The 26,648-nt window shown below is 42.9% G+C and overlaps 2 protein-coding genes across 5 annotated transcripts in view; one reads left to right on the forward strand and one right to left on the reverse strand.

Moving 5' to 3' along the window:
- RSPH14 (radial spoke head 14 homolog) overlaps positions 1 to 26,648 on the forward strand; it is a 170,385-nt gene that overhangs the window by 16,733 nt on the left and 127,004 nt on the right. The window lies entirely within an intron of this gene.
- The window catches only part of GNAZ (G protein subunit alpha z), a 117,435-nt gene continuing 91,680 nt past the window's right edge, over positions 894 to 26,648 (reverse strand). For both annotated transcript variants that reach the window (XM_069961206.1, XM_069961205.1), the window contains exon 3: positions 894 to 3,996. In XM_069961206.1, coding sequence (XP_069817307.1) covers positions 3,652 to 3,996 — 345 coding nt within the window. In that variant the 3' untranslated portion in view covers positions 894 to 3,651. The remainder of the gene's footprint in view (positions 3,997 to 26,648) is intronic.

The following is a 26,648-nucleotide window of genomic DNA, read 5'->3' on the forward strand; positions in this document are numbered from 1 at the left end:
CTGTTGCACTTTCCGTTTTTTTTTTCTTTTTGTCTGTACTTAAGTCACATGCAGTGTGAACAGAGGCATAGGGGTGCTGCCATTACAGGGCCACTAATATGGCAATGACTATATTCAATGCAGCAAATCCCACTTGCCTAACTGGCTGAGAGGGATGTTATTACAGGCTCCAAATCTTATTAAAGGAAGCCTTTAATACGGACATTCTCCAGCAGCGTTTCCATACTCCTCTAGATTTGTTTCCTAGATTGCTTTGAGTTGGGTAAAAGTAGAAATACATCATCTAAGAGTGGCGGGCCAGGCAGGAGTCACCAGGGCCATCCCAGTGACACATGATTCAAGCAGCATGAAAGTGATGACAGATTCCCTTTAATAGGCTCGGTTCACAGTGCGTAAGCAGTGACTGTTAGACTGGTATGTCAAGGACGATGGTAGGGGGAGCCTCTGACGTATATGTCCGACGTATAACTATGACAGATGCCAACATACCTAAGGTCCGATGTTAAAATAAAATAATAAAAATATATGCTGTGTGTAGTCTGTGCTATTCTGTCAGGAAAGGCCTTTACAACTCAAACATAGGTCAAAATTACACACTATGGAACTGTGGTTCTATAGATCAGGACTATTATGGTGCATGCGTTACAGGGATCCATGCTTATGCTAAATTCAGTGTAAATGCAAATTTGAAAATCATCAGGTAATTCCTCTCAGCCAGACAGGGATTTTGCATAGAGCCGTACCTTTCCACCGCCCCTGATTAGGTTTTTGGGGGGCTCAGTCACCACACAGGTCAATTATAATAATTGCAAAATTCACAGATCTGTAACTTTATCAAAATCCTAAGATGATAAACACATTAGTCATAGTCCAAGAAGAATGAAACGCTAAAGTTAACCATTCAGAATCTTTATTTCCCTTTCGTCAGTAGAGATTTCATTCTGAAATTGTAGTGTCTTTAGTCTTCAGGGACAAAGAAGCCTGCAAACCACTCTGGGCAATGCCAGGTAATGGGTACATACAGTAGTGTGTTGCAGGCCCCATGGACCCTGAGGATATAAGCCCTTGGCGGAGGAGTTATACACTGTTTATAGGGGTGTTGTGTTTTCAGGAGGACACTGTGTGACTTGACTTGAGTTACACATGAAGCTGGAAGGAGAGGAGTTTACATACTAGGTGGATGTGCTTTACACGGTCTCAACTTATTTACACACAGACTTCACACAGACATCCAGAACCAGCAGCCCTACTGCCAGAAAATAGAGGAACTTTGTGTCCTTATGGTGGGCTTATGGAATATCACACCATATTACACTTTCAGCTCCCCGAAACCATGAAAAAAAGCAAAATGTGAAGTTATTGTTCATATTGTTTCACTGACGCTTCTTTAATAACGCATCGCTCCAGTTTAAGGGAAAGAAAAGCCAGGCCTCACCACAACCTCTCTATTACCACAGAAGTCTTTGTTTCTCAGTGTAAATACTCAGAAGCTCATTCTTTTCATTGTTTTGTATATTTTCTTGTTTGTTTTTTGCAAAATAAATAGCCAGTGTTATATGTTCCAGTGTGTTTTTTTTTTAGACTTTTTGTGTTTCATAACAAACAAAAATAGTCAAGCACTTCTTTAAAAGGTCTTAAAAATGTCCCTTTTTTTTCTTTGTTTGTGAAAAGCAGCGCCGGAACGTTGCAGAAAAAAAAATCGGAACAGTTGTATATGTGTGAACAATCTGCTGCTGGAGCCTGTTCAGAGCCAGGGGACAGGCTCTTATAGTGCAGATTCACATGTGTAGCCTACAAAATATAGGAAGGTTTAAAAAAAAAAAAAAAAAAAGGATGTCTTAGCGGTGACCAGACTTTGTATTCTAGCTACTGTTGTTCAGTTGCAACAATGAGCAGCTGCAAAACAGGATTAACAAGATAGAGGCCCATTTAGTGCATTGAAGACAATAGCAGGTAACAACAATAGAAAGAGAAGACAATAGCAGGTCCTCGTGGTACGTGTGTGCGCAGACATAATGCATAATGCAGCCATGATCTATACCAACTGAAGGCTGCCCTGTTGTAGAGTTTTACTGTTTAAATAGCAAGGGTATTTGGCATGCTTAACATTATTAACCTCAGTGTCATAGTTGTATGCGGTATACTATTTACCAAAAGACAGAACATTCTGGAGAAATACTATTCATATAGTACCAGCTTGATAACAAAAAAAACCCAAAAAACAAAACGGTGTACTACTACCAGCAGTTCCAGAAATGTTTAAAGTGTCAATGTCATGTTTGTTTTTTTTTTGTTTTTTTTTTTGCAGAAATCAACAGTCCAGGTGATTTTAAGAAACTTTGTTATTGGGTTTATTAGGCAAATATGCCATTATCTGTTTATTATCAGGACATCAGTTGAGCCCTGTCAGTTCTATGGAGAGGGGAGGAGGGAGATTAGTCACCAGCAGAGAGCAGAGAACAAAGGATTACACAGCGGGAGCTGTGTGAAAGCCGGTATTCAGAGGTCAGAGAGGTAAGTGCTCACTTCAGAGGAGATAGCCCGGTGATGTAGCTGTAAATTAACTCTTTGTTGTCCTGTTTTGGTGCCTCATCTCCCTCCACCCCTCCCCTCTCCATAGAAAACCATGAAGACAGGGGGGAGAGCTTCAAACTGCTTTTTCATGATTAAAATGCATTTTTCAGCTAATAAACCCAATTACAAAGTTTCTTAAAATCGCCTGTACTATTGATTTCTGCAAAAAAAAATTAAACGACAGAGACACTTTAACCTTCTTGCCAGCAGCATTTGTGGATGACTATTGACTGTTCAAATGAGATGAAGACAAATCTATTGTGTAAAAAAAAAAAAAAAGCTGTAAAACAATGGTTGCCCTTCTCCATATGAGGATTGTATGAATAGCAGACCCAGGTGCACAGCCACAGAGAATTATACATCATTTTGGGAATGTAGTTGTTCCTCGTTTTCCATCTCAGTATGAAGTAAGGTGACATGAATGAGACAAGCCATTGGCACCTTGTTTTCTAGGAAGTTCTGAAGCAGCTGCAGCCTGCACATTTAGACCAAGAGGAGGAAAAAAATCTTGTATTGCAGCTATAAAGTTGCAAATGTACAACAATTTGTAACTATATATTAAAATATATAACCCTGTGTAGCTTTGGCACGTATAGGAGGTGCCAGGCATAGCTGGAATAATTCATGATTGTTTGTTCGGTGCTGGCAATAAAGCATCCTTTCTGACAGAACCCAGCGACTAGTCTGACAACTACTTACCTGACCCACCTTAGATTCCCATCAGCAGCCATGAACCCTCTCTCAGAAGGAGCTCTTTACAGGTTTACCACATCAGGCACCAGTCAAGCACAAGTAGATCCACGCACAACACACACACACACCACACATACTTGATACAGGGAGCAAATAAAACACTTGGGTTTTTCTGGTGTCGGACCAAGAAAATAACGTCACCCTTTCAATCTGAAGATATCAAGTTTGTGTGGGTGAGGGATTTACTCTGGACTTTCAGTGCTGTACGTGGGGAACCTCTGTGTCTAACCTCACCCCTCGCTTAGTGTTTACCGTAACCCTCTGGCACGTGGGCGCAGGGATAAGGACGTGCCCTATTTCCTGTGCAGGCTCCAGGGTAAACACTTAGCACAGTCCAATGTATTTGAGATTGTTCTGGATAATAACATCTGTCACTGCATCAAACACAAACTGAATGTTGCTGGTGTCCGTAGCGCAGGTGAAGTGTGAATAAATCTCCTTGGTTTCCTTGTTGCGATTTAAGTCCTCAAATTGACGCTGGATGTAGACCGCCGCTTCCTCATACGTGTTCTGTCCCTTATAGTCGGGAAAGCAGACGGTGAGGGGGATGCGTCGGATCTTCTCAGCTAAGAGGTCCTTCTTGTTGAGAAAGAGGATTAGAGAAGTGTTGATAAACCAATTGTTGTTGCAGATGGAGTCAAACAGGCGAAGACTTTCGGCCATGCGGCTCTGCATATAAAGAAAAAGAGGGTTAGCTGTAAGTCATACACATAAAATGTAGGCAATAACAAATTTCTCAAAGTTCAAGTTCTGGAAGAAGATTTCTTAAAACATTAACATATCTGGTGAAATTAGAAGTGTCTCAGCTTTCACAATAGTTGGAATTCGGTCTGTCAGTGGTGACACCTGTATGGACAATACATAAGAATATTGTCATATATATATATATAGCCTACATACCCAGGCCCAGCACATACAGGGGACTTGTCTTCTCTCAAGTGCGAGGTCACCCTGTCATGTAACTTACCATGGCCCACCATTTTGGCAGGGTGTTAATGCACCTAATAAAAACTAGCACTCCCATTCCATCCCATGGTCTATCCTTAAAGTTATATCATATGCTTCTTTTCACAAATTTGCCCATGTCACACCTTACCCCAGGCAAGACAGTAACTCACTCTTTCACTCCCAAAAATCCCTATTACATGAAGATATTGTCGGACATATTTGGCCGATTTTCAGCCATTACGGCCAATAATCTCCTTGTGTAATAAAAGGCAACGATCAGCCAACATGCACAATGTTGGCTAATCGTTGTCTTTCAACACGCTGAAAGACAATGACACGAGAAGACACGTTGAAAGACTAAAGACTAGGATAGCAACGATCTATGTCACCCTACATCAGCCATGGTCAGGACAACTGTCCTCCTTATGACTATTCGAGTTACGCCCTTAATGCCTTGTTGCTAATAAAGACAAATTCACTCTAACATCTTCCACCACCCCCCTTTCCCAATAGTAAGGGTACTATTTCACGGGCCGAGGAGGGCCCGATCAACGATGTAAACGAGCACCGATCTGTTAGATCTGTTTACTGGGCCTATTCCACGGCCCAATGATCGTTGAGTGAGGGCTGCAGGGACATCGTTACCAATGTCCTTGCAGCCCTTGCAGCATACATTACCTGTCAGGTCTTCTGCTCTGCTCCGTCTTCATCCCTGGGTCCCGCGCTCTAGCTTCAGTATGGCCGGTCAGCTGACAGGCCACTCAGACAATCACAGGCCGCAGGGGTCCCGGCCTGTGATTGGCTGAGCTCTCCGTCAGCTGACAGGCCATTCTGAAGCTAGAGCGCGCGGGACCTGGGGAGGAAGACAGAGCGAAGGAGAAGACCTGACAGGTAACGTATGCTACTGCTGCTTCTCAAATCGTCGGTCGCCCGCTGCGCACCGCTATTCAACCATAGCGATGCGTGGTGGGGGAACGATGATTTTAGGTCTGGCCCTAAATGAATGATCAGCCGATGACACAATCATCAGCTGATCGTTCTCTCTATTTCACCGAACGATAATCGGGCGAATCGGGCCGAATGGGGCCAATTCGGCCAATTATCGTTACTGTGGAATAGGGCCCTAACACAAAAAAAAAATTACATGGTTCAATTGGCGGCTGTGCCACAATTACACACAATAAAAACCAGAGTACAATGTAGAGTACTATAAATAACAATGTATCAATACAAAGTAACCTTGGTTGGGTGTGGAGCACTATTAATAAGAGTGTATCAATACAAGGTAACCTTGGTCGGATGCTTGCATAACTGTAAATGCTACCGAGCACAAAAATGTAAAAAAATAATCAAAGAGCGTTTCGCCACAGCTTCTTCTGGAGTCACAACCATGCACGGCCACCAAATGTGATGTTAGTGATCACATGATAATAATACCCAGCGAACAAAACCACTGAAGCGGGGAAAAATGCTCACTCATATGATCCCTGTATCCATCATATACTGCATTTGTTCGTTCAGATCAGCTTAGTGTACAGGCCTAGGCATGAATGCCATATTGCATGCTCTTCCTTGTCCTTGTCACCAGTAACCAGGTGGTTTCTTGCAAGATAATTAACAAACCAATAGGAACGAGACGCAAGAGTCTGCCGCAGGTGATGGAGCGCACTGCGTACACTCAGTCTGATTGAAGTAATGTCAAGGATCCCCTCCGGTAACATTGCAGCCACCGCAATTATAATTAATCTAACAGACTTGGTATGAAGGATTAGCATGTATATGGCTCCAATATGCCTCAATAACCTAGAAATTATATTCTGATATATTTTTTTTTACAATAAACTGTGTTTTAAATTTGAGATCCCTAAGCAGGGGAGAGTGATAAGCAGGTGTGAGTAATAAATGTCTGAGATACAGTTAATGATTTTAATAGATTAATTTCATTTATTTAATAGTGTAATCTAATTTATTAATACAGATCGTGCCTTGTTGATGAATGTGGTACAGAGTAAAAACAACTCCTGGACAGAGATTGCTATCCGCACTACATGCAACTCTGACGCCCTGTCTACTTTACCCAACCCAGTGACAGTGACTAAAAGGGAATGGATGGAGTTTTGTAACTTAGGTCCATTGAAGTAAATGGAGCTTAATTGCAAACCACACCTGAACTAGAGACAGGAATTGTGCTGTCTCTGGAAGAAAGTGGCCATGTTTTTGTAGCGCTGGATAACCCCTTTAACTTACAGGAAAAGAAAACTGACCTTTGCATTGCTACCAATGTAAGAACATCAAAACACACAAAAACTTGACCATCTAATAAAGTTATGATATATATCATAGTGCACATATGATATATAGCCAGAGGCATTACTGTGCAGCGAAAAAGTTGAACGAGTCTTAGCACTGAATCAGTGTTACTGCTTCTTCATTCTCATGAGGGTCTCAGAGGGTCCTTTTTTGTGCAATTTTTCGGCTTGTATTTTGAGGCATAAAAAAATCTACATTAAAATATGTTATATGGACTATAGCTTTTGCTGGAGCCAAAAAATGACTGATAACTGATATTTTAGGGGAGCTTACCCTAAATGGATCAACATGGTGTTCACTTCAGTGACTCAACTCTAATAGTAGATGTTTCGGATGTTTGGGGAATGGCCAGTGTTGTACCCATCCAGATGAAGTGGAGTAGTATGATGGAAACTCTTTTAAAAAAGAAGATAATCGGCCGCCTAAAAATCACGAACCTCATAAGTCCAAAGCAGCATGGCTTTACTGCAGGCAGATGATGTCAGACTAATTCTATGGATGAAGTTGGTGCTGTAGATATCGCCTATCTGGATTTCAGCAAAGCCTTTGTACAGTTCCCCATGAAGATAAATTATAAAAAATTTGACTTTTCCCCTGGATAGTTTAGTGCATTTGTGGTTGGCTAAAGTATAAATATCAGAGGGTTGTCGTTAATGGATTGTATTCTGAGCAGAGACTGGTTACAAGTGGTGGCCACAAGGGTCTGTTTCCTATTCCTTTTAATATATCTGTAAGTGACATAGGAGAAGGTATGGTAGATAAGGTTTGTCTTTTTGCCCTTGATGCATGAGTGTGCTGTAATTGTTCCTGGAAGTCTGTAATATGGAAAATTATTTAGCTTTATTGATAACTCAACAAAACAATGGAAACTGCAGTTCAATATTTCCAAATGTAAAATAATGCACTTGGCAAAGAAGCATGCTCTATCCAAGTATCACATCGGCAGTTCTATGTTTGTAAAGACTTCAGAAGAGAAAGATTTATGGGTAGTGATTTCTGACAGCCTTAAAATAAGCCACCAGTGCAGCCAGGCGGTAGGGAAAAGCGAATTGAATGCTGGGCTGTATAACTAGAGGTATAACCAGTAAGAAGAGAGAGCGTGTGATCCCGCTGTATAGAGCTCTGGTACAGAGACCACATCAGGAATACTTCTAGAGACCTCAGGGATTTGTATGGGGTTTTTAAAGACCAGTATGTGAAATACAAGTCTTGATAAATCCTCCCCATTGGGTATATTAATCAATACACTTGTGGCAATTCTCTTACATTGCTCACTACAATACTTTCCAAGACGTGAGGGAACTGGTGTATATCCCGATCATTAAGTGTGGGCAAAACTAAGCTCGTGCAAGATGTCGAAAAGCTGGACAATGTTGTGGCAGCATCCTGCAGCTATTAGTCATTGCATGTGAACATGGTTTCGCCCACATGAAACAATGGGGATATACACAGCCTCCTCACATCTCTGAAGGTATACTTTCTAGATGTAGAAATACAAAAAGTGAGCGACTGAGCAGTCTTCTGCTCCTTGCACAACCCCTTTAATGTCCTGCTGATCCATTTCATTTTTGCGGGCGGCTTACTGTCAAGTAGGGATTGTCTATAGTGATGAAGAAACTTTAAGGGGTACTCCGGGCTGGGGTTATTTTCAGTGTACGGCCAGGGAGGGGGTGGCAATAGAAGCCGCCGGTCACTTACCTCCCCGGTTTCAGCGCAGGGTCCCAGATTGCGCCGCCCCGTTCTCTCGTCCAGTTGCCACTTCCTGATCCGAGCTGCGGCTTGAGACGTGACGTCTCAAGACAGCTCAGCCATTTAGCGGTCGTAGCGGAGACCCGCCTCGGGAGTGCCATCACGTCTCAAGCCGCAGCTCAGATCAAGAAGCGTCAGCCGGACAGGAGAGGAGGGCGGCGCAATCCGGGACCCGGCGCTGGAACCGGGGAGGTAAGTGACTGGCGGCTTCTATATGCACCCCCTCCTTGGCCATACACTGAAAATAACCCCAGCCCAGAGTACCTCTTTAAATGAACCTGTCCTAACAGGGGTAGGTTGGTGCTCCACCCAGTTGTCTTACAGCCAGACTGAGGACAATGAGGAGGAGCGGGGGAACATAGCTGATCTGCATAGACACTGAAGATTACTTTATATATTTCAGTGTTTTAATTGTATGCATAAAAAGGAGAGAGAAAATGAAGCTGGCCCTACATAAGGGCTTTCAGAAATCCATTTTCGCTATCTCTCGTGATTCCCTCATACACACGAACACTCAACTTTAAAGGACAAGTGCCATGAAAAACTTTTTCCCAGTAATTGAAGCACATTACAAAGTTATATAACTCTGTAATATTCTTCAATCACATATCTGCCTCCCTTCCCTGTCTTTTCCCCCCTCCACCCCCCACCAGGAAGTGTCCTAACTCACACAGACCTAATTACTGCCGTCACCATCACCAGGCAGCTCCTTCTTGTGAGGATGAGTCATCAGCAGGAGGGCTGCTCTAGGTCCTGTTACAGCAGCCCCCCCTCCCCAGTCCAAGTGATGGCTTGCAGTTGTTCAGCCAATGGGAGCTGAGCAAGCTGAGTCACCTGACAAGGCAGGGGAGGGGGGGGGGCTGCTGTAACAAGAGAAGGAGCTGAGAGAAGAGCTTGGTGACGGTGACGACAGTAATTAGGTCTGTGTGAGTTAGGACACTTCCTGGTGGGGGGTGGAGGGGGGAAAAGACAGGGAAGGGAGGCAGATAGGTGATTGAAGCATATTACAGAGTTATATAACTTTGTAATGTGCTTCAAAAAGTTTTTCATGGCACTTGTCCTTTAACTTTAAACTCAAGAATAAAAGTATCAGGCCTTTGAGATTCAACAGCCCAGGTTTATCAGTTTGTTGCAGCCAACAGTATGTCTGATTTCTGTCTTTGACAGAGAGCAACCAATCAATCAATCGATAGATCAAAGCTTTCCTATCAAAATGAGCTTTGCTTGGTTACTAGAAACATCTGGGCCAATATGTCCAACCGAATACTTCATTTGGGAGTCTGAAGACCCCCATGCACATTAGATACTGTAGGTGGCCTGTCACCCTGAAATTGGCAGGTTTAGAGGACTTCTCTCTAACATACATTGTGACTTTTTTGCCTTATTCACAAATTCAGTAGTTTTTCAGGACCGTATATTATGTCCGCAATTATCCACAATACACAAAAAAAATTGTCCATAGTGCATCTATAATCCGTATTTTTTGCAAATCCACGAAAAATGGGAAGGTGGAAGGTCAAATTTAGGTGATACGTTTATATTGCAGACGTTACGAATGTTTCTTCTTTAAAATTTATGGATGTCCCCATAGATTTCTATGGAAGAATCTGTGCCACAATTACGGCCTGTACTAGGACATGTCCTTTTCTTTTGCAACACGGATTGCAGATCCGTAGAACTACGGCAAGAGTAAATAGGCCAATAGAAATCAGTGTGCCCTAAATTTGTCTGTAATTGCGGATCTATAAATAAGGCCTTAGCAGGGCCGGACTGGCCATCTGGCATTTGGGGCAAATGCCAGATGGGCCGGTCCAGTCTTCTTCCTGGTCTGATGATTCCCTCACCCTACCGTAGGGGGAAGGAGTGGCCATACCAGGAGTCAGAGAGATCGGCCCTCGGAAGGCCAGTCTTGGACTGCCCAGCACTCCAGGACCCTCCCAGGAATCCAGGACACCTGTCCCTGATTCCCGGGCGAGCACCCCTTAGCAAGTGGGCCTGTGTGCTCTGAAATGCCACAGCTAAGTTTCAGTCCCAGTCCGCTCTGGGCCTTAGTCGAGGATTCCAATTGATGGGATGCAATTCAGCACCAATCCTACACAGCAGGTCAACTTTTTGACAGATATCTATGCATTTACATAGTCATGTTTGTTTGTGCCACACAAAGGCACTGATAGTTGACAGAAAATTGTCTAAAACTGTACTGTATGGCCACAAAGATTTAAAAGATTTAAGGCCAAGGTGGAACAAAAATGATGTGGATCTCTGCCCCCCCCCCCCCCCCCCCCCCCCAAGGATAGTTTAGGGCCGAATGGTCATATAGAAAGGGAGAAAGTGCAGGGTTTTATGCGTTTTCTATTAGAAATAAGCACAACTTGAGTCCTAACGTCCAGCCATAGGGCTGTATCTATGTTTTCCTGGATTCCCTAGAGCTGCATTCAAGTTCTTCAGCCACGATAGGGCTCGAGTCGGGCTCATCTCTCCTCTCCATGTTTAGGGTTCCTTTGAGCACAGGAATGTGGTTTTTAATATGCACAATTCTAAGAAATTGCTGCTCGTATTTACCCTTCTCCAAATGACAGAACATGGAATTATTACTGATATTCTTTATATGGCTGCGCGCCATCAGCAACAGATGACTGATCACTTCCATAGAAACGCCACAGTATTTATTTTTGTTTGTCATTTCTATTCCATTTGTGCAGGATAGAGTGTGGATGGTGCGGGGCTTGTGTGCAGCCAGGCTGACAACCCTCCGTAGTTTTATCAATTAGGCACAAAAATTCAATTGTACGTAATGACATTATCCTTAATGAAAAATATTAACCGTTTCATTGCCAAAGAAGACGGTTATTTTATTTTTTTGCTGGCAACAAAAGGATTAATCAGTTTCTCGGTGAAGCTGTTATTCCGCGCCATATGTCTCGATTTGTCTGCACATTGTATAGATCTGCAGTCAGTTGTTCTCAGGAACGACCAGCCCCTCGGTGGGGTCAGACAAAGCAACAGGAGAGAGACGCTCGCTGAAACAGTCATGTTGGTGGTAACCATGGGGATAGCAACAGGACCCCATGAGGGGAACATGTGTCTTTAGTGTTCCCAGCTGAATACCTCACATGGGTCGCAATGTAAAAATTTTAATTAGCCCATACACCAAAATTAATTAACAGGAGGCAAGTGAGCTGTGGAGGCCTGGGGAAAGGGAGACAGAATGGAGCGAGGGAGGGGGAGGGGAAAGCAGCAATATGCGGCCACGGGATAAGTGACGTTCTTCTAGTTGCTCTTCCAGTGCTGTGCTTTTGGCAGGAGTTCACATAGAGTAATTGGATTTATTGTGGACACGCTATCTAGGTTGGTTGATGTGGAGTACTGCTACAACCCTCCTGCGATATTGTCATGAATCCACATGTTAATTATAACAGAAAACAGTAAAAAAAATTGTAGTTATTACAAGCTTTTAGTCTGCTTGTGGTCACGTACTTTCTGTGCGTATAGAGCATTCCTCCCTAAACTAATAAAACACTCACACAAGGGGTTTAAAATCCGATCTGGCTGTTTCATAGATCCTGTTTACATCTGTGTTGTGGTTTCTACTATTAATAAAATCCACAACATAGCGATGGACATCGGCAGCACCCAACGAACTCCATTATGCTCAATTATAGCCTCCAACATACATGGGAACAAAGCCATAGTTATTTATCTTTCTCCTTACTGGCTAATTGACCTTAATATATAATGTAACATTCACTACCACCATACTAGGCAGTGGGCAGATCTACTCAATAATTCACAGCCTCCTCTATATAGATAGTGATGCTAAGGCTAGTCTTTTGCTTTGTTTACACAACGTTGTTCTTCAGTGAAGAACTTGCAGCCCTGTGTCAAATTGGCGTGGCCTAGAGTGTCTGTGCCCTAGGCTTACACCGCCTCTTTATCCCTCCTCCCCACTCTCTTCACCATTAGGAACGCTCCTGGGCAGCATTTCTCCTATTCTTCACTTGTCTGAACACTGCACAGGTACCTTAATGATCCAGCACATGTGCCGTGATCAAACAAACAGGTGATGAATAGGAGAATCAGCAATCCTGCCTGGGGCATTCCTTATGATGAAGAGGGCAGGGAGGAGGGGCAGTGCAGGCCTAGGGCATGGACACTCTAGGCCACGCCAATTTGACACAGGGCTGCAAGTTTAAAAGTAGTTTTTTAGGACAATAACTGCATCACCTGCCGAACGGACCGCAGGACAGATCTTGGATTAAAAGTAGCAATCCGAAGGTACAAGTGGTTATGGGGGACAGATTGTGGGTACAGAGTCGCTTTAGGCTGTGTAACACAGCAGAATTTTCCGAGGGACGTGATCGCCAACCAATTATGTCAGGGGCTTGCTTTCCCTTCCTTCCCCACTCGCTGTCTGTGCTATTACAGAGAGAAAGATAGCGGGGAGGGGCTGCCGTAACGATCATTAGATTATTCAGGCTTCCCATTAAAGTCGGCTATTACACGGAGCGATGAGCAGCAAACCATCGCTGACATGATCAGGATCTTTCAACAAAGGCATCAGCCCACCCAAGTGTTGTATGCAAGTTGAAATGGAGGTGGTTGCACGTGAAAATATTGCGGCTCACGAGCCATATAGTATCCAGAAAAGTCCAGTAATCACAGCTTCTTAAAATCCAGTCTATTCTTTATGCTAAAAAAACACACCATTTGTTTGTGCCGTGTTTTTTTACCGTTTTTTTTTTACATTTTTGTAATGCCAAATAAAGAATAGACTGGATTTTAAAAAGCTGTGATTACTGGACCTTTCTGGATCTTTCAGCAGGTTGAAATACCACAATCGTTGCCTTTTCAACATGCGCCATTACACAAAACGATTATCGGTCTGATTAAAGGGGTAGTGCAGGGTTTAACATTAATTCATTAAATAACACACATTACAAAGTTATACAACACCCGGAAGTGTGGTGCTGTATACTCACGGAATCACTGTTGACCCCGGCCGCCATCTTGGGTCGAACACGTCATCTTCAGGAGCATAGTTATGCTCAGTCAATTGCGGCTGAGCAGCTGATGACGTGCTGGAGGGGAGCCGGCATGAGGGAGGGCTGGAGCGGACCGGCCGGCCTCCTAAAGATTACATCATTGTCCCAAGATGGCGGCCAGTGTTGACAGTGATTCGGTGACTATACGGCATCACACTTCTGGGGTTTAGTGGAACACAGGTAAGGGGGCCATTCACTTAAATAACACACATTACAAAGTTGTATAACTTTGTAATGTGTGTTATTTAGTGAATAAATGTTGAACACCGCACTACCCCTTTAAGGCGATAATCGTTTCATTTATAAGGGCCTTTAGAAGAGGCCATGAATATCTGATAAGTGGGATATTGACCCCTGGCATACTAGCCGACTGGCTGATCAGCAGAGCTGTAGTACTCACATTTACACAGTGAATGGAGTCAAAAACCGAGGGCTGAGCCACAATAACCCAGCATGCCCATTTCACAATGTTCAGAGCCGTTTAGGGCTCTATTCACTATTTACAGCCGGGCACCACGGCACTGCAGAGCAAAAATCTTACATGTCTCTCCATGTCTTTGTGGGGTAAATGACCACCCCTAGGTCATATAATAAATATCCTATAAAAATTGGATTTCTTGTTATGACACACTGCCACAGTGGACCACACACTAGTGTTACGCAGATCTGTCAGAACCTTCAGATTCAGCAACGTTATCTGAACCTGAACACCCCACGTTTGATTCCCCACAGCTGCAGTAGTTGGATGCCGCCCTACGTCTGCCAGGAAAACATGGATACAGTGTATGACAACTTCTGTAGCCACCATTGTTTAAATGCCGAGCGTTCGGGTTCGGATAACATTGCCAAACCCAAACATTTTGACAGATTTCGCCCTATACTCAAACCATGGAAAAGACGAGCTTACACTTACGAATGAGAAGCCTATAATTTTAACAGGAACCAGTGAAATCAACAGAACACTTCATGGACAATATTCATGAATGATGGGAATTATCATTGAGTCATTAAAGGTCACTGCATCATGGATTTTAACACATCCTTAGTTTATCAAGCAGAGATTTATATAAACAATAGAGATATATATATAGTAATATGGTCGGACGTCATGCAAGTACCATACAATGTTGTTTTAGCCCAGATGTTACTTTATACAATAGTGATTCGTTGTTCTGCTCTTATGACCCAATATACACCATCCAGGAATTTTAAATGAAAAATACAAGGACATGGATCAGCGGGCCATGCATCGATGAGCCTAATACATGCCAAATCCCGGATGCGGCAGAACCTGTTTTAGCAACTAAGGCAAGGTTGGCGGCACGCCATCCAGCTAAGGAAGTACGCTACAGGGGATTTTCCAATATTGGCCTTTATGAAATGTCACTGATATTTCACAAGACTTCTAATAATAAGGGTTCACTACACGTCCCTTTACTATTGTTGAGTATGAGAAGGTTGTGGACCCCATCTTTAGTGGACATTTGGCTGTGCTGTCATGCATTGTCTAGTCTAAGGCACTTAGGGGTATTCACAAGGTCACAAGGCGATTGCCCAACATCCTCCGTGCATTGTATATAGTCTTGCTTTATAGACATTGGGCATTCATTGTTATATTCCCAGGTGGTTAGTGGTTCTCTATCTCACAATGTATCTGTCACGTTCACTGAAATGTCACCTGATCAGCCATATAATCCGTAGTTAAAGCCTAACTCCACTTGCAGGACCACTTTTCTTTAACCCTTTAACAGTAACTTGCAACCTGCCTCTGTCTTTCTTTTCCACCAGTCTTTGTGTTCCTGTGGTCTCCTCGTTCCTAACTATAAATAATTTCCATATAAGGCTGGGTTCACACTGCATTTTTGCAATCCGTTTTTTTACAAAAAACGGATGAAAAACGGATTGCAAAAAACGGATGCATTTGTGTGCAACCGTTTTGATCCGCTTTTCCATTGACTTCCATAATAAAAAAAACGGATCAAAACGGATCCGGTTTTTTTGTAGGACACAAAAACGTTGCTGACACTATTTTTTCTGTCCGTTAAAAAAAAAACGGATTCGTTAAATGTATGCTGAAAACGCAGTGTGAACCCATTCTAACAGACAAAATGGGCCTCAAAACTATTCTAACAAAATAATAGGTAGATTTGGTATTTACTTCTATTTAAAAATCTCCAGTCTTCCAGGACTTCTCAGCTGCTTTTTTCTATGGTTTTCTATGGGGATTTGCTACTGTTCAGGACAGTTCCTGACATGGACAGAGGTGGCAGCAGAGAGCACTGTGTCAGACAGGAAAGAATACGCCACTTCCTGCAGAGCATACAACAGTTGAAGATTTTTAAATAGAAGTAAATTACAAATTTTTTTTTTTCTGACACCAGTTGATTTGAAAGAAAAATGTTTTGTTGGAGTACCCCTTTAACCTCTTGAGGATGTATGCCATAAGGGTACGTCATATGTCTGCAAGTGGAGTTCAGAGGGGGGCCTCGCTGCGACCACGCTCTGAACTTCCGCTATCCCGACTGCTATCTGCAGCATGGGACCGCAGCTATAAGCGCGAGCGGGCAATCGCCGCTCCCGCTAATTAAGACCGTTAAATGCAGCTGTTAAACATGACAGCTGCATGTAACTGTCTTATATGCGGCATTCCCTGGTGTCTAGTGGCGAGATCCCCCCCCACACACACACGTGATGCGATCGCGGAGGGGGGATCTCTTCGTCTTACTGCCCCGGGCCTCAGTGTCGGAATGACGCTGATCCCAGCTTGGTATTGTATTGCATTGGTCTGCAGCAGACCAAAGCAATAGAGCACCGATCTCATGGATCGGTGCTGTGTAATACAAGTAGTTGTATTAGAAGCCTCCCAGTCCCCACAGTCCCTGACTGTGTCAGTAAAAAAAAAAGGGTTTTCATTAATACAAAGCCCCCTCCCCTAGTAAAAGTCTGAATCACCCCCCTTTTCCCAGGTTATAAATAAAAATAAATAAGTAAACATGTTTGGTATCGCCGAGTGCGTATTTGCACGAACTATTCATTTATCACATTCCTGATCCCAGTAAACGGCGTAAGCGCAAAGACCCGCCAAAGTGCAAAAATTGTGCATTTTTGGTCGCATCAAATCCAGAAAAATTGTAATAAAAAACGATCAAAAAGTCATATATGCGCAATCAAGGTACCGATAGAAAGAACACATTATGGGACAAAAAATGACACCTCATACAGTCATAGACCAAAGAATAAAAGCGCTATAAGCCTGGGAATAGAGCAATTTTAATGAACGTTTTTTTTCTGTAAAATGTTTAATTTTTTTAAAAGTAAATTTTTTACAAAAGTTATGCAAAATGAATATAATTTTAATTGTACTGACTTGAAGAACATATATAACATGTCAGCTTTTCCATAGGATGAATGGCACAAACGAAACGAAAAAAAAAAAAAGAAAGAAAAGAATTTTTTTTTTTTTTCAATTTCACCATGCATATAATTTTTTACTGGTTTTGCAGCATATTTTATGCAGAAATTAAGTCTGTCATTGCAAAATACAATTAGTGTCGCAAAAAATAAGGGCTCATGTGGGTCTCTAGGTGAAAAAAATGCAATCGCTATGGCCTTTTAAACACAAGGAGGAAAAATCGAAAACACAAAAACAAAAATTGGCTCCATCCTTAGGAGGTTAAAAGTTAGATCCATAACTGATACAGGACCAGTTTTCAACCGAGATGGCCAATGGTTTGTCACTGTCTGTATCCATTAAAATGCTGCGGCTGGGTTGCATTGCTGCAGTCTGCACATCAATGGACAGGACTTTGTGGAAAGGCCGTAATCTGCTGCCTCATGCAAAGTACAGTGTAAACAAGAGATTTTCCTCCCCAGAACATAGGAGATAAAGGTTGTGTCCTGGCGGAGACGGATAAATACAAGCTGTCATAGCGCAGCTGGAATGTAAAGCTAAAGTCACCGAGTGGGGGCACACAGGGGAGTCTGGGAGCCGATCACAGAGCGCTACATTATCTTGGGTTGCAGAAAAGACAATATGACAGCGTTAATCACTTACGGAAGCTGGTACCGGGCATATGCTAGTCTGTGCCCAGCGGCCAAGGACAGCAGCCGGAACAATCGCCCTGGACAGGCAGACACCTTATTCCACAGGCCTAGTGATGTTCATTCACCTCGCACAGGGGGCTTATATTGAATTGCAAGCCCTCAAATCTAAATATGAAATATTTGTTGTGCCAAATGGTACGGGCACTCAATGAACGGGTATCTCTTTTGGTTGTAGGATAGAGCCTGGTGGCCTACAGCCCTCACACTAAGGATATCCACAATCCCTATATTCAGTCAGTAACGTGACTTAGCACACAGCTCCAGTATTACAGTATCTCGGGCCATTGAGGATTTTCTAGTTGCTATCCACTAGTTAGATTTACCAAAGCTAATAGCCTTTGTTAGGTCTCAGTGGGATTTGGCACAGTTTTCTTACATGGTAAAATCCCACTTTCCCCTGATTACAATGACCGACTCCCGCCACGCTAACTGACTGTGTGTTTAGTGAAAGGACGCCATATGGTCAACAGAATGATCAAAATCCACTTCACAGGATTCACTGGCTTTATATCTCAGATGGAGCCAGCAGCCATGGGGCTGTTTATTTAAGCAGGAAAATAATGTGTTTTATAGTGGGATTTACCAGAACATCATAGGAATACCTATAATGCCTATGTGGGGGAGGGGAATAATGCACCAATGAATGAGTATATATCACTGTTAACAGTCACTATGACATTTCTATGCATGGTATATATATATATATGTCTGTCCACTAGCAATGTGTGGAGTTCAGAAGTTACATGACAGAGTTTATGTAGTATGAGCGATAACCTTCCTTCATCTCCATGTTTAACCTTGTTAACTCTGACCTCTGTATTTATTGAGTATATACACTATGAGGGACTTGTATGAAAAGGCGAAAATGCATTTTTAGGCGCAGATGGGGCGACGTAAAAATATTCACAAATGGTATTCTTGCGAATATTTTTTTCGCATTTGTGCCACCTTCACCAGTGGGGCAGAGAGGGGGCTTTACGGGAAGTGCGGCAGCACGCAGAGGGGGCAAGGCCACTGCGTGCGCTGCATTTATCATTTTTCTGGTGGAAAAATTATACTGAAACCTACGCCAGCTCAAAGTTTTGCCACTGACGGGCTCCATGCTATCGGGATGTATGTAGTGGCCTCTACATAAATCCCCTGAGCTCCGGAGCTGCTGGGACATTTGTAAGCCCGGCGTAAAAAAACGCCGGACTTCATAAATGTCTCCCTATGTTATCTATAGGTCAGTCCCTGGCATGCTACTTAATTCTAAGGGTATGTTCACACTGAGTAATACAGTTGGAATACCGCCTGCCTCGGTGTCTCTATGCGCGCCTATAGCCACCTATATTAATCAGTGTGAACATACCCTAATTAGGCTGGGTTCACACTACGTATATTTCAGTCAGTATTGTGGTCCTCATATTGCAACCAAAACCAGGAGTGGATTAAAAACACAGAAAGGATCTGTTCACACAATGTTGAAATTGAGTGGATGGCCGCCATATAATGACAAATATTTGCTGTTATCTTAAAACAACGGCAGTTGTATTGAAATAATGGCCGTTATTTACTCTTATATGGCGGCCATCCACTCAATTTCAACATTGTGTGAACAGATCCTTTCTGTGTTTTTAATCCACTCCTGGTTTTGGTTGCAATATGAGGACCACAATACTGACTGAAATATACGTAGTGTGAACCCAGTAAAGATGTAACTTTAATTTTCAGCTTTGGTCAGAGTTTGATATATGCTATGGTCCCGCTTCGGGAACATATCAGGAAAAGGCGGCCATCTTATTATACATTGCATATTATATACATGCAAATTATGATCATTATTTGCGTCAGTTCATATAAAGCCGCCTTTGCCCAATATGTTCCCAAAGTGGGAACATAGCCGTATACTGTATTGTAGGGTGTGGCAATATGGCCAAAAAATTTAATCACAAACTTACTTCTGTCCTTTGGATTTCTGCTGTACATTTGTAATTTTTATGCCGCAGATTAAAGAGAACCAATCAGCACAATTGTGTGGATATGGTTCCCAGCAGTGCAGTATAGATCTACTGTGCAGCTTGTGGAGCACACCAGCCACATCTGCAGCAGTACCTGTACAAAGGGGAAAAAGATGTTTAATTACACTGCACAAGGCCGAGAGACTAGTCATCTGGGCGGGGAGCAACCCTTGACTAGTCACGGCTCTCTGTCTGTCAACGCGCTAACTCTCTTCCTGTCAATCATTCCTGCAGACCTTAACCAAATTCATACTTGGAGTCACAAACACTTATAGGCCATGTTCCCACGCGTGAAACACCAGCCATTCCGTGACCCGGCCGGTGTCAGAAGATAATCCCTGCCAGATGATCTTCACTGCTGCTGAATTTGGATGCGGGTGCATCAGTGTGCGCCCGCATCCCAATTCCCCGCTGCTTTTAATAGAGCCTGCAGCCGGAGCCACACTCTCCATTGTGTGCACTGACAGGTTCTCTGCGGCCGCAGAAAAATGACATGGCATGGGGAGAGGTAAGTAGGGGTGGTTTATTATGTTCTCCCCTGCCAGCTGTAAAAGTTTTTAAATAATTTTAGGTGAATTTTTAGAATAAGCTGTCCTGTTTGTGTACATGAGGAGAAGCACTGTATATGGCTATTATTTATTTTGTATTTGTTTTTGTTTTTTTATTTCTGGTATGTAAATTGCCTTTTAGCTGTCTTTTTCTCTCTGCACTCCCCCTCCCTCCATAGACTTGTGGCTAGCTAAGGCATGGGTCTCCAAACTGCGGCCCTCCAGCTGTTGCAAAACTACATTTTCCATCATGCCTGGACTGCCAAATCCAATGCTTCAGCTGTCCAGGCATGATGGGAGTTGTGGTTTTGCAACAGCTGGAGGGCCGCAGTTTGGAGACCCATGAGCTAAGGGATCAGATTGCCAGTCATAACCAGCAAGCAAATGCCATTGCTCGGATGATTTCGAGGCTATGTACACGCAACGTTTTTTGAAGTGAAAATACGGCCATATTTTGATCTTACGACCGAAAATAATAATCATGATCATTTAATTACAATCATAATTGTATATAGTTGTATATATCATAGTATATAGTTCTATATATGATAGTTTAGCAGGAAGGTGGAGAGGGAAGATGCTTGATAGCAAGAAACTAATGCATTTTTGCCATTTGATAAGATATACTACAAAGTTATTGTATGCGCACGGGCTGTTATTCAGAAAAATTTGTCGTTAAATTAAAGTCATCCAAAAAAAACGTCCATCATTTTGACGGTGTGTGAACATAGCATAAGGCTATGTTCACACAAAGTATTTTTGCTCAGTATTTTGGTCCTCATATTGCAACCAAAACCTGGAGTGGATTAAAAACACAGAAAGGCTCTGTTCATACATTGTTTAAATTTAGTGGATGGACGCCATTTTATGACAAATAATGGCCGTTATTTCATAAAAACGGCTGATGTTTTAAAATAAAGCCAATTATTTGCCATTAAATGGCGGCCATCCACTAAATTTCAACAGTGTGTGAACAGAGCCTTTCTGTGTTTTTAATCCACTCCTGGTTTTGGTTGCAATATGAGGACCACAATACTGAGCAAAAATACTGTGTGTGAACATAGCCTAAATCTGCATGACTGGCATTACCAGTTGGTGCGCCACGAGCTGTAACGGACTGTGTAAATGGAACGCTGTTAAAGCAAATTAATAATATTAATAGGCTTAAAAATGTTAATCTATTACATCAATTTGGAACAGATGTATGGACGTCTTCCAGAGCGGTCCAGATCATTACTGCTGTTTATGCGATATGCAATGCTTTTCAGGCACTGGTAACAGGAGCCGCCAATGTACAAAAAAAATAATAATAATTAAGCTTAATTTTCCTTTTTCCTACAATGTGAATGACATGATTTGATCCCGGGCAGTTGGGAGGCACTCGACAGGGTTGCTATGTCTGCTAAATCTTCTACATCACGAGGTCGAAAAAAAAAATCTCTATAAAAACTGTGTGTTGCATTTGGAAGGGTTTCGACAAGCTTTAGTCTAATGATGTCCAGCTGCTCCCATCCCTCTTGTCTTCTGCTGATCTTGTAAAGCTCAAGGCTGTATGTAGAGCGTAGAAGACGCAGAGAAAGGGCCCTTTCCGTCTGCCCTCTCCATTCTCTTGGAATCCTTCTGACTGAGCTTTTCCGGTTTCCATGGAAATAGCAGTATTCTCAGTGTTAAAATATTCAGAGTGAGAGCAAGAGCTCGGAAGATCACACGGCAGATGCTGCACTGCTGAGGCAGACAGAGCTCTGTACGCAAGCACTGCTCCTACGCACAACATTATCAGACTGGAAATGTGCCCCGTACACGCACACCCACCCACCCACATGCAGACAATTGTCGCCTACTTCTACTTCCTGCATGCGCACCTACACAACGACAAGATTCATACATGCATCATCTGTAAAATTAGGATTAAGGAGCAGATGTTACAAATGCACATTGTGATTTGCGCTGCTTAAAGATCACCAGGAACAAGTAATGTTTACATACAGTTGACGTGCTGACAGCTAGTGTGTGTTCGTAGATGAACAGGTGCAACTCCGACCTCATGCTGTCAGCACAGCCATGTGCACGGAGGCTGTATGGAGGCACTCAGACTCCCCGCCGCTCACTACTATGAAGCTGTAGGCACTCGTGTAGTGATACAAGGTGCACTGCGTTACCAAACCATTAATGCTGAATAGTTTTTTAAGCTATGTTCACACAACGTATATTTCCGTAAAAGTACGGCCGTTGTTGCTGATTGCAACAACGGCCGTGATTAATACGAAAATATATGTTACATTGAAATCTTTGGAATCCCAGCTGGAGTGTATACACATAGGGGGACATGTATCATCGTGCGGTCCGGGGGTTTTCGGTGGAAATTGACGATTTGCGCAATGTTTTATTCGCAAATGGCCGATTTGTGAATAAAATATTTTCAAATCGGCACTTTCCGCCGGGGGGGGCGGGGAGGGGTTGTGAAGGGGGCGGAACGGAGGGCGCGGACTCAGAGTCCGCGCGATTCACCATTCGTTCCGCAAAAAGATACGCCGAAAACCTACTCCAGTCGTCAGCTGGCGTAGGTTTTCGGCGGTGCGCACTAGAGCGCACGGGATTTATGTAGAGGCAGTACGCCTCTACATAAATCCCCGTAGCGCCAGAGATGCGGGAAAATTTACAAGTCAGGCGTAAAAAACGCCCCCATAGTATACGCTCTGGCCGGGATCTCTAGCAGCGCCGCAAAAAACTGACATGTCAGTTTTCTGCGGCCAGTATTCATTCAATAGGGGCCGTAGAGAACCTGTCAGTGCACACAATGAAGCGCGCGGCTCCAGCCGCACGCTCCATTGTGTGCAGTGGAAAATTCTTACTGATGCGCCTGTGCAGTGGAAAATTCTTACTGATGCGCCTGCTTTAGAACTCAGCGACACTAAAGATCATTCGGCAGGTACTGCAGTACCGGCCGGGATTATCTTATCTCACACCGGCCGGTTCACGGAATGGCTGGTGTCATACAATGTGTGAACATAGCCTAAATATGGAATATGCCCATTTTTTTCGGAATTCATACAGAATATGGAATTAAGAGCATTATGTGGTAGATTAAAGCCTCATAGAGGTTTATGGATGTCGTATTATGGATCTTTATAACTTTAAGACTGTACAGACTGTACTTTACTACCCACATGATTGCAAGCCCTAAAGCAAATAAACACATACCAGTCCTCAGCCAAGGTCCCAAGACCATAGTTATACAAGAGTTATACAATATCTACCAGAAAGTAATTAGACAACCCTGCTGACAATGGGGTTAATCAAATGGAATGGGCTGGCTCGAGTTTTCAGATTTGGGCGCATGTTCGGAAAATTCGGCAAGTTTACTATGCACCAACTATTAAAGTTAAATAAAATTTCTTTTCCTTTCCTATCACAGGTGTCCATTACTTTTTGGTAGATAATGTACAGTATATTACCAGGTAGAGCAGTAGGTGCTCAAATATATCAGCTATACTTATGTAAACATTTGCAACCTATTTAACATCCCCAGAAGACTATGGTCATTTATCAAGACTGTCATACATGTATGTATAAGTCTAACATAAAGCCCCACCTAGAGGAAGTAAAGGGGTCTGCCGTGCTATCTATCTCTTTTCCTAATTCCTTCCGATTGAATGCAGTGCTGGAGAGCAATGCACCCCGTACTGAAGGATGAAAGGGAACCATGGGAAAGTTGCTGTGAAGCTTTATGTGTGTACAGAGCTCAAATCAAATCCAAATACGGGTCTAGTCAGGGAGTCCATCCCCCCAGGATATACACTAAGCCAGGGGTCAGTGTTAAACAGAAGCCACCGAAAATAGGACCACAGTTGGAACAACAAATAATAAAATATAACTTTTAATAATTTTCTAAAAAAAAATTATTACTGGTCCACAGATGAGAGATGTACAACAATGAAGTACCCAAAGGGGTGCACTCTGAAACTCGTAACACTTGGAGGGTCCAGTGAAAGGAGAGAGAGGGTGAGGGGTCAAGTGCCCTCTGTGCTTAGATGGATAGAGATACTCACCCTGCCTTTTAGGGTGCTCCAACCACAAAGACGGTCCCTCCCTCCTTTTTTGTTTTTTTCCCAGGCATTTTTAATTTGTGGACCAAGTGTTTTTGAGAATATTATTAACGGTATAAACCCACACACCGTATACACAGCGTATTTACTGCTGCGATACGCAGCGAATACGCAGCAGAAACGCAACAAATACGCAACAAAAACGCAGCAGATTAGATCAAAATAACTGAACTCAGCATTAAATCTTCACCATCAAACTGCTGCGTATTTGTTGCGTATTTGTTGCGTATTTGTTGCGTATTTGCTGCGTATACGGTGTGTGGGTTTGTACCCTAAAAGTTATATTTTATTATTTGTTGTTTTAGCTGTGGTCCTATTTTCGGTGACTACCGTGTACAGAGCTCAGCAAAATATCATAAGCTACACCACCATCATTTGGCTAAAGCAAATTAGCCATTTTGGGAAGAATGAAAATGAGGGGAGAGGGTAGGAAGAGGTGAGTTATACTGGGGACCACAGAGAGGGGAGCCATGCTGGTCACTGACAATCTAATTACGTCATCCGGGGAAATGGCAAAAAGGGAATAATTTTGGGAAACAAGGAAAAGTCATGTCATAGACAAAAGAGAGATGTATTCAGGCTCTCAATCCGTAAGGAAAATAAAATTCCAATTGGGTGGTGCGGCACAGTGAGAGACCGCCAGGGGAGACCACCGCGGTACATGTACACATATCGGATTTACATACTGTACATTTCAGACACAGTGAATTAAAATATAATGTCATAATACAGCTCGGTCTGCCATATTTAAAGCGACTCTGTACTCACAATCAAACCACTTGTACCTTCGGATAGCTGCTTTTAATCCAAGATCTGTCCTGCAGTCCGTTCGGCAGATGATGCAGTTATTGTCCTAAAAAAATATTTTCAAACTTGAAGCCCCGTGCCAAACGGGAGTATCTCTGCCCTAACTTTGCACCACCCCTCCCGTCCCTCCCCCCCCACCCTCTTCATCATTAGGATTATTAGGATCATTAGGATGAATCATGCTGAAAATTGCACAGGTCCTTAACGATCCAGCCCATGTGCCAGGCTGACACAGGTGGGGAATAGGAGGCAATCTGCCTGGAGCATTCCTAATGATGAAGAGGGTGGGGAGGAGGGACGGGGGGGTGGGGCAAAGTTAGGGCACATATACTTTAAGTTTTAAAAGTATTTTTTTAGGACAATAACTGCATCACCTGCCGAACGGACCCCAGGACAGATCTTGGATTAAAAGCAGCAAGTGGTTTGGGGGGTCAGATTATGGGTACAGAGTCGCTTTAAAGTGGATCCCAGATGACATCATTGTTTCATCATTTTTTGTGTTTATTCATGTACTGTAAATTCATTATCTAGTACACTTTTCTGTACACCTTTTACTGAGAGGACCAATTCCACATTTTGGGTGGTTGTCTTAAAGTGTCACTGTCGTATTTTTCTTTTTCTTTTTTGCAGAAATCAATATTACAGGCAATTTTAAGATACTTTGTAATTGGGTTTCTTAGGCAAATATGCCATTGTCTGCATTCAAAAAGACTTTCCCCAGGCCCCCCCCTCCCCTCCCCTCTCTCATTCACTGCTTATTATCAGGAAATCTCGACTAGTTTACATCAGTTGGGCCCTGTCTGTTCTATGGAGAGGGGAGGGGGGAGATTAGTCGGCAGCTGAGAACAGACAACAAAGGATTACACAGCGGGACCTGTGTGAAAGCCGATATTCAGAGGTCAGAGAGGTCAGTGCTGACTTCAGAGGAGATAGCCTAGTCATGTAGCTGTAAAATAACTCTTTGTTGTCCTGTTTTGGTGCCTCATCTCCCTCCACCCCTCCCCTCTCCATAGAAAACCACAAAGACAAGGGGGAGGGCTTCAAACTGCTTTTTCATGATAAAAATGCATTTTTCGGCTAATAAACCCAATTACAAAGTTTCTTAAAATCGCCTGTACTATTGATTTCTGCAAAAAAAAAATAAAAAAAAAATTGAACGTCAGTGACACTTTACATAAATTTCTCTGTATTTGGTTCATCGGAAAATATTCCCTTGTGATTCATGAAGTAGAACTTGCGCCTTATAAGTGTCCACCTAAAACCCTGCGGTGGTTTTCATACCCCCCCCCCCAAGATTGTGTTATTGTTAGCTTTAGCCTGCAACACCATCAAAGTGGATCTCCAGCTCCGCATAATCTAAGTTTGGTAAAAGCTAATTTTTCAGCTTATTCCCAAAATTTCACTTTATTGCAGAACTGGCTCCACAAAGAGACCTTCTGGTCTTGTCCATATGGAGTGCCTATCAAGTCTAAGTATAGCAATGGTTTCTTGCCAATCATGGTATCATATGTAAGTGATGGATAGATTGACAGTAACATCTGAAAAAGAAAAGAAAATAAGTAAAATCTGCTACAAGAAATCCTTGACAGATAAGTAATGCCGCAGATATAAATATCCACATCATGTCCTCAAATCTGTGCCGATTTTTCCCCAGAATGCAGTCACTCTTCTCACTCACTTTCTATATATGTCCCTCAAAAGTTGTCG

This window comes from Dendropsophus ebraccatus, chromosome 3 (genome assembly GCF_027789765.1).
Source record: "Dendropsophus ebraccatus isolate aDenEbr1 chromosome 3, aDenEbr1.pat, whole genome shotgun sequence".
NCBI classification, from domain to species: Eukaryota; Metazoa; Chordata; class Amphibia; order Anura; family Hylidae; genus Dendropsophus; species Dendropsophus ebraccatus.